Here is a 9,440-nt window from a genome sequence, read left to right as displayed (position 1 = left end):
GTGGAGTCACAGGTGGACAGAGTGGTGAAGAAGACATTCGGCATGCTTGGTTTCATTGGTCAGAACATTGAATTCTGGAGTTAGGACGTTTTGTTGAAGTTGTACAAGACATTGGTAAGGCCACACTTGGAATACTGTGTACAGTTCTGGTCACCCTGTTATAGAAAGGATATTATTAAACTAGAAAGAGTGCAGAAAAGATTTACTAGGATGCTACCGGGACTTGATGGTTTGGGTTATAAGGAGAGGCTGGATCGGCTGGGACTTTTTTCTCTGGAGCGTAGAAGGCTGAGGGGTGATCTTATAGAGGTCTATAAAATAATGAGGGGCATAGATCAACGAGATAGTCAATATCTTTTCCCAAAGGTAGGGGAGTCTAAAACTCGAGGGCAGAGGTTTAAGGCGAGAGGGGAGAGATACAAAAGTGTCCAAATGGGCAATTTTTTCACACAGGGTGGTGAGTGTCTGGAACAAGCTGCCAGAGATAGTAACAGAGGCGGGTACAATTTTGTCTTTTAAAAAGCATTTAGACAGTTACATGGGTAAGATGGGTATAGAGGGATATGGGCCAAATGCAGCAATTGGGGTTAGGGGTTTTTAAAAAAAGGGCGGCATGGACAAGTTGGGCTGAAGGGCCTGTTTCTATGCTGTAAACCTCTATGACTCTATGACTCTATGAGATAAAGTGATGGAGAAACTGAGAGGAAGAGAGGGAGGGAGAATGAGAAGAGAGAAAGAAAGAGTGAATGAGAGGGTAAACAAGGAGTGTGAGATGGGAAGGACAAGAAAGGGAGACAGCGAGAGTGTGGTGGATAGAAACAGAGACTAATGGAGAGTTACTCAGAGAGTGAAAGAGACAACAATGAGGGAGATATTAATAGAGTGAGGGAGACAGACTGAGGGACAAATATTGAGAGAGAGAGAGCAAGACAATGAGTGAGGGAGAGATATCGAGAGACAGAGACTGAGGGACAGAGACTGAGGGACAGAGACTGAGGGAGGGAGAGAGAAGAAGAGGAAGTGAAAGGTGCTGACGTGGTTTCTCTGGGTCAGACCATTTACAAACTGAGGAACAGGCAGTGAGACTCTGACAGGCTGCAGCTTTATAAAGCAGAGCCCAGTGAAGGGAGAGTTTATCAGTAACCAGGCACAGGGACACGACCACACACCATGATTTCAGCCATCCAGCTGCTCTGGCCTCTGGCATTCTGCATCGCAGGTACAAATCTCTCTCCTTCCACCTTGAATATTTTCCTGCTCTCCATTTCAATCCAATTCTCCTGACTTGTGATTGAAGGGAAAATGCTGAAAGGAGAGGAACAGTCAGTGTCTCCAACAATATCTCATTGTACAGCGTCTTTCTGTGACAGTTCTTACTTCACTCTGTTTCTCTATTACTCCTCAGGTATCAGTGGAGACATCATCATGACCCAGTCTCCCCCGGTGCTGTCAGTGAGCCTGGGCCAGACCGCCACCATCACCTGTACGGCCAGTCAATCTGCTAGCAATAACGTGCATTGGTATCAACAGCGAGAAGGACAGAAACCGGCTCTGCTGATCTACTATGCAACAAATCGATTCACAGGAATATCCGACCGATTCACCGGCAGTGGATCTGGGACAAGATTCACCCTGACAATCAGCAATGTACAGAATGAGGATGTCGCTGATTATTACTGTCAGTACGGTTACAGCTCCTCCAGCACAGTGATACAGAGCCTTACAAAAACCCCAATACACACAGCACCACCTCCTGTACTGACACATCCCACAGTTTTATATAATATATAATAATGGACACACAGTCCCACCTCCTGTACTGACACATCCCACAGTTTTATATAATATATAATAATGGACACACAGTCCCACCTCCTGTACTGACACATCCCACAGTTTTATATAATATATAATAATGGACACACAGTCCCACCTCCTGTACTGACACATCCCACAGTTTTATATAATATATAATAAAGACAAGAAAGGAAACTGGACAAATTATTTGCAGTGTCCACTACACACTCCAGTCCCTGTGGTGTCCACCGCTCGCTGAAGGCCTCGAGTTTCCCTCTTACTCTCCATGTCCACATATGAAGAGCAGCTGAAAGATTTATCATCTCAAATTAGAATTCTCAACTCTCCCAACAAAACACTGAGACATTGAGAGAAACAGAGAGAGAGAAACAGAGAGAGAGAAACAGAGAGAGAGAAAGAGTGAGAGAGAAAGAGAGAGAGAGAAACAGAGAGAGAGAAACAGAGAGAGAGAAACAGAGAGAGAGAAACAGAGAGAGAGAAAGAGTGAGAGAGAAAGAGTGAGAGAGAAAGAGTGAGAGAGAAGAGATGAGTGAGTGAGTGAGTGAGGCAGAGAGCAGAGGTTTTTGTACAGCTCCTGCACTGGAAGCTGTCAGTGTGCCTTACGTTCGGTAAAGGAACCAAACTCAGACTGAGTAAGTAAAGCCCAATCCTCCGTTATTAACCCTTTCAATGCTGAAACTTTCTCAAACACAAATGTTGAATAGTTGAAGGTGTTGGTGAGGAAGCTGCAGTCAATGAAATGGTTGATTGAAGAACATTGTGTGGAACAGGGAGCCCAGCTGTATTTCTTTCCTTCCATTCCCCCCTTTAAGCAGCAAGATATAAGTAAGCAGCTTTTACCCACCGTGTGGAGGAGATCTGGACGTTTGCTGGCTGTGCTCACATTCCTGCAGCATGGAGTGAAATCACTCTCTCGACTCCTGTCAGTCTCAGTGTGACACACACAGGCAGAGTTTGATGTGAAGTCGGACTCCCTGTCACACTCTCTGATATAACTGATCACAGCACCAGCACAGTGAGACACCGAGGTGCCACCTCCCCCAGCTTTCACTCTGCTCTCTCCACTCCCTGCTTATCTCTTGCTAAAGTTCTGATGACAAACAGCTACAGCAGGGCCCACAATCCAGTGGCTTCAGTGTTCCAGGCTTTTGGGGAGACTCTCAGTTACTTTCTCTCTGGGACGAGTTCAGTCCAATATTTATCCCGGATCCAACATCACTGAAAATGCTGATTGTTCTCATTGCTGTGTGTGGGATCTTGCTGTGTCCACGTTGTGACCAGTCCTCAGACAAGGTCCCTCATTTGTTAATTTCCTGAACTGGATCCCAATTTTGTTTTGCTCCTGGGTGAGGAGTAATCAGCTGGAACCCCGCACTCGATCGGTCACAACAGGGTTCATTTAAAATGGATCCCTTCACCCGTGGAAACCTTACACAGTCCACGTAGTCCTTTATTAGCCTTTGAATCTCTACAGTGCAGAAGGAGGCTATTCAGTCCATCGAATCTGTACCAACTCTCTGAAAGAGCTTCTTACCCAGGCTCCCCACCCTATCCCTGTAACCCTGCGCATTTACCATTGCTAATCCACCTAAAGGACACATTTGGGATAACTTAGCATGGCCAATCCATCTAACCTGTTGACCTTTGGACTGTGGGAGGTAACTAGACCATCCGGAGGAATGTCTCAACTCACATTCTGTCACACCCGCACCAGTACACACAGCTCAGGTGTGCAGTTGGATTTTTAACCCATTTCCCTGTTGTTTCCTGAAAGGTAACAAACAAACATGTCTTTCACCCCAGAGTCAGTTTACTTTGAACTCAGACCATTTCCACATTCTGAGGTATAACTCAACAGCAGATGGGTTTTGAATGTCTGCTGAGATGTGACAATCAGTCTCCATTGTTTCCGTAACAAAAGGAGATTAAAGTTTAGTCTGAGACATTTTTTCTATCTCCATTTCTATTTCCTGTTTGAAGAAGTCCCTGACACCCTTCAGGTGTGACATTCTAACTAGTCTTGGGACTGGTCAGTCAAATATAACCCACATTGGAATTTTCCAGAAGCTGGTCACTTTACATTCTCGGCCATCTTGGCTCAGTCATCGTCTCATAGAAATTTACTGCACAGAAAGAGGCCCTTCAGCCCATCCTGTCTCTGCCGGCCATTAAGCACCCAACTATTCTAATCCCATTTTCCAGCACTTGGTCCGTAGCCTTGTATGGTTCGGAATTTCAAATGCTCATCTCAATACTTCTTAAATGTTGTGAGGGTTCCTGTGTCTCCCACCCTTTCAGGCAGTGAGTTCCAGATTCCCAACAGCCTCTGAGTGAAAAAGTTTTTCCTCCAATCCCTCAAAATCTTCTGCCTCTGAGATTGAATCTATGCTCCCTGGTTTTTGAATCTGCTGCTAAAAGGGGAAAAGTTTCTTCGTATCTGCTCTATGTCTTCATAATTCTGACCTGCTGCGGTTATACAGGGCCTTGGTGAGGCCGCACTGGGGATATTGTGCGCAGTTTTGGTCTCCCTATCTCAGGAAAGATATTTTTTCTCCAGAGGGAGTGCAGAGAAGGTATCCCAGACTGATTCCTGTTATAATGGGACTGATGAATGAGGAGACATTGAGTTGGTTAAGACTTATATTCACTGGAGTTCAGACGAATAAGGAGGCAACTCATGGAGACCTATGAAATTCTAACAGGTTCGGGGGATTAGTGAGGTAAATACCTGGGGTTATGGGGTAAGAGTCGATGCAGACTCGATGGGCCGAATGGCCTCCGCCTGCACTTTAGGGATTCTATTGTCCATGTCTGTGCCGGCCACCAAGCACCTATCTATTCCAATCCCATTTTCCAGCATTTGGTCCGTTGCCTTGTATGGTTTGGAATTTCAAGTGCTCATCTAAATGCTTCTTAAATGTTGCGAAGGATCCCACCTTCACCACCCTTTCAGGCAGTGAGTTCCAGATTCCCAGCACCCTCTGGGTGGAAAGATTTCCCTCAAGTCCCTCAAAATCTGCTGCCTCTGTGATGAAGGGGAAAAGTTTCCTCATATCTACCCTATCTCTGTCCCTCGTAATTCGGTCTTTCTGCAGTTATACAGTGCCTTGGTGAGGCCACACTGGGAATAATGTGTACAGTTTTACTCTCCTTATCTGAGGAAGGATGTTTTTGCGACAGAGGGAGTGCAGCAAAGGTTTACTGGAATGATTTCTGCGATAGTGGGATTGATGTAGGGGGAGAGATTGCGTTGGTTAAGATTTTTTTTTTTTTAAAGTTTATTTATCAGTCACAAGTAGGCTTACATTCACACTGCAATGAAGTCACTGTGAAAATCCCCATGTGGTCACATTCCGGTGCCTGTTCGGGTATACTGAGGGAGAATTTAGCTTGGCCAATTCACCTAGCCTGCACACGTTTTGAACTGTGGGAGGAAACCGGAGCACCTGGTGGAAACCCACACAGACATGGGGAGAATGTGCAAACTCCACACAGACAGTGACCCAAGCTGGCAATTGAACTTGGGTCCCTGGCGTATAACTGGGTATAACTTTGTGCTGGGTATAACTCCAACCAGTGGATAGTTTTCCCCTGATTCCCATGTGCTCCAGTTTTGCGAGGGCTCCTTGATGCTACACTTGCTCAAATGCTGCCTTGATGTCAAGGGCAGTCACTCTCACCTCACCTCTGGAGTTCAGCTCTTTTGTCCATGTTTGAACCAAGGCTGTAATGAGGTCAGGAGCTGAGTGATCCTGGTGGAACACTAACTGAGTGTCAGTGAGCAGGTTATTGCTGAGTAAGTGCTGCTTGGTATCGCTCTGGATATGTTCAGATCACATTGCTGATGATCGAGAGTAGACTGATGGGGCGGTTATTGTGCGGATTGGATTTGTCCTGTTTTTTGTGCACAGTTCATAACCGGGTAATTTATCACAACGTTGGGTTGATGCCAGTGTTGTAGATGTACTGGAACAGCTTGGCGAGGGACGCTGGAAGTTCTGGAGCACACGTCTTCAGGACCTCCAGAGATGGATCATCCACTCGGCACTTCTGGCTGAAGATTGCTGCAAATGCTTCAGCCTTATCTTTTGCACTAATGTTCTGGGTTCCTCCATCATTGATGATGGGGATATTTGTGGAGCTCCTCCTCCAGTGAGTTGTTTAATTGTCCACCACCATTCACGGCTGGATGTGGCAGGACTGCAGAGCTTAGATCTGATCCATTAGTTGTGGGATGGTTTAGCTCTGTCTATCACTTGCTGCTTCTGCTGTTTGACACACAGTCCTGTGTTGTAGCTTCACCAGGTTAACACCTCATTTTTCAGTATGTCTGCTGTTGCTCCTGCCATGCCCTCCTGCACTCTTCATTGAACTGAAAGCAGCAGAGAATCCACAGAAACAGACTGATGTTTGTCTGATTTGTCTGTGTGTTTATTAGATGTGACTGAGCAGATAGCAAGAGTTTCAGCAGCAACAAAGACATTTCTCTAGTTCACCTCCCACTTTCCGCATCCACTTCCAAAATCCTCATGGGGAAAGGGCTCAGCACCTGTCAGCGACTGGTTAAATGTCCCCCCTCTAGACTACAGGCCTCCCATAATCTGCTCTCCATCTCTCTCCTGAAGACACTCTCTCTGGCTGGGGAACAGCTCCACCCTCCCCAAGTGGCCTCATTCCTCATTTTTCAGTATGTCTGCTGTTGCTCCTGGCATGTCCTCCTGCACTCTTCATTGAACTGAAAGCAGCAGAGAATCCACAGAAACAGACTGATACCTCAAATCCCACATCATCCAGGCTGAGATCCAGTGCAGTATTGAGCGAGTGCTGCACTGTCAGAGGTGCCGTCTTTCAGATGAGACAAACTGATATCTGTCCTCTCAGGGGGTGTGAAAGATCCCATGGTACCATTGGAAGAAGAGCAGGGGAGTTCACCCCGATGTACTGGTCAATATTTATCCCTCAATCAACATCACTACAAATCTGCTTATCTGTTCATTCTCACTCTGCTCCCTGGGATCTTGCTGTGCACAATGAGCTGTAAAACACTTTGGGACATTCTGAGGTGGTGACAGGTGCTATAGAAATGTAATTCTGTCTTTGAGGTTGGAGATTCCTGATCCTAACCCTCACTCATTATTCACACACTCACATCCTCCAGAGTTCATGGGGTCATTCGGAGCATTGACCCTGTCTGACCCCTGGACACTGAGACGAATTCTAACCTCACCCTTGACCTCGGCCAAGTGCTGAGGGTAAGATTTGAAATGAAATCTGGAAGCTTCTACACTGACAGCCAATCAGAATCCTGTGTGAAGTGTGTTGATCCAAGTCTGCTGCAATGTTCTGGGATAAAGTTCTCCTGATCTGTGTGTGATCTGAGGTTTGTTGATGCTCAACCTGTTTCCCCCAGACAGACTGAGCAATAGTTCCAGCTTCCTGACTGGTTAACAGTCTCTTAAAGGGACACTGTGTCTTTAAATACTCTCACTATTAACCATTTCAGTGCTGAATTTGTTGTAACTTTCTTTATATATGCAAAATGATTTAACCAGCTTCAAATCAAACCTTTACCCCCAGACACTGAACTAATTTGAAATCGAACGTGCCACTTTCCCTTGAATCCCATCAGCCTGTAATTTTAAACAGCATTATCCGTCCTCCAGTCCTCCCACACCACACCTGTGGCCAGAGAGGATTGGAAAATAATGGTCAGAGTCTCTGCTTTTTCTTCCCGTGCTTCCCTTCGCATCCTGGGATACATTTCACCCGGGCCTGGGAATTTCTCCACTTTCAAAGATGATAAGCACATTAATACCTCCTCTCTCACTATCATTATCCCATTGATTATTTCACAATCCCTCTCCTCCTGAACGACAATGTTAGCTTTATCCCTCTCATTTGTGATATCTGATGTAAATTATTCATGAAGAACCATCACCGTGTCTTCTCCCTCCACACACAAGTTATCTTTTTGCTCTCCAATCAGCCCTATTCATTCCTTAGTTATCCTCCTTGCAATGTCCCACGCTATTGCTTTGTGTGAACATATTTGTTCTGAACTCTATCTCCAGCTCGAATATCCTCCCACTGCTCTGACACTGATTTCCCTTCAAGTCGCTGTTTCCTCTCCATTTTGGCAAATCCCAGTTGAGTGAAATTGGCCTTTTCCCAATTTAAAACGTTTACTCTTGATCGATCTTTCCCCTTTTCCGTAACTACTCTAAATCTAACTGTATTATGATCACTATTACCCAAATGCTCTCCCACTGATACACCTTCCACATGCCGAGATTCATTCTATAAAACTGCCCAAAACTGCCCCTTCTCTTGTTGGGATTGTTCCGTGCTGGTTAAAACATTGACACTGATTTGATCCCAGTCAATATTCGGGAAGTTGAAAGCCTGAAAATGGCAGTGATTAAAATTCCTTCTCTTCTCTTTCAGCCCGTGATAATTCACAACCCACGCTGACCCTGCTGCCCCCCTCCCCGGAGGAGGTCAAGACCAAGGGCACTGCCACCCTGGTGTGCCTTGCCAATCACTTCTATCCCGATGAGGTGGAGGTGAAGTGGAAGAAGGATGGTGCAGCCATTTCCAACGGGGTTCAGACCAGCAACTACCTGCGAGCTTCAGACAACACCTACAGCGTCAGCAGCCTGCTGACCCTCTCTGGCTCCGACTGGGAGTCCAACGCCCGCTTCTCCTGTGCCCTCACCCACGTCAGCCTCTCCTCGCCCCTCAGCAAGAGCGTCAGTAGATCAGAATGTGCCTAGAGTGTTAGAGACAGTCCACAGAGGAGGCACAACTTGAAATAGAACAGGGGTGAGCTGGGAGGGCAAAGGTCATTATCAGCATTGAATTACAACTCTCTTCCTCCTCGGGACTGGGTCTGAGACACTTCTGAGGGTCAGGGGTTAAAGCACGTTATTGGTATAGTGTAGAGGAAGCTTTACTTTGTATTTAACCCTGTGGTGTTACTGTCCTGGGAGAGTTTGATGGGGACAGTGCAGACTCGTGATAACAAGTACAACCTCTGGAAGATGCTGAAGAGTGTCAGCTGTACAATAATAATGTGACCCTGTGAAGTGTCTGCTTCAGTAAACCAGACCTCCTTCCTGCTCACCCTGCAGTTACAATTGAAGCTTTAGTCACTGTTTAAAGGGACAGGATTCTCATGTTATTGAGAAAATCTCCACAAGTGTTTTAATAAACCTCCATTCTCCCTGTGAATTTCTCCAGCTTCCTCTGGCTGGGCTGTTTTTTCTGTCAATGTCAATGTGTAAAAGGTAATAAACATTAAGAATATTCCGTTTCTGTCTGGTGAGTGCTTTGGAAACGTCCCACCTCCCCATCAGCTGATTGGCTGCATTTCACCAAGTGATTGTCCTGATTGGCTGCTTGGTCTGTCAATCAATGACACATCTGCAGAAGATTGGATTCAAAGCCAATGATCATTCATTTGAAAATGATCAGTTTGATCTGGAATCTCTTGAGTGACAAGATTGAAAACAGAAAAGAAACTGAAAGTTGCTGGGATTAAACCATCACAATCACAATTCTCCACCCCATATTCACCACCTCCCCCTTGACCTTAACCATCTCACGTGGTCTCACTGCTCCCA

At 45.9% G+C, this 9,440-nt stretch overlaps 1 gene segment (V, D, J or C); it reads left to right on the top strand.

The window, feature by feature from the left end:
- Positions 1 to 1,075: 1,075 nt before the first annotated feature.
- Positions 1,076 to 9,126, top strand: LOC144497150 (Ig kappa chain V region Mem5-like). The segment is given in 4 exon segments: positions 1,076 to 1,219; positions 1,406 to 1,702; positions 2,412 to 2,450; positions 8,263 to 9,126. Coding segments are annotated over 4 exon segments (714 nt in total).
- The last annotated feature ends 314 nt before the right edge of the window (positions 9,127 to 9,440 follow it).

The sequence above is a fragment of the Mustelus asterias genome, chromosome 8 (assembly GCF_964213995.1).
Source record: "Mustelus asterias chromosome 8, sMusAst1.hap1.1, whole genome shotgun sequence".
NCBI lineage: Eukaryota > Metazoa > Chordata > Chondrichthyes > Carcharhiniformes > Triakidae > Mustelus > Mustelus asterias.
Note: the sequence above shows the minus strand (reverse complement) of the source record. Positions and strands in the feature narration are given on the sequence as shown.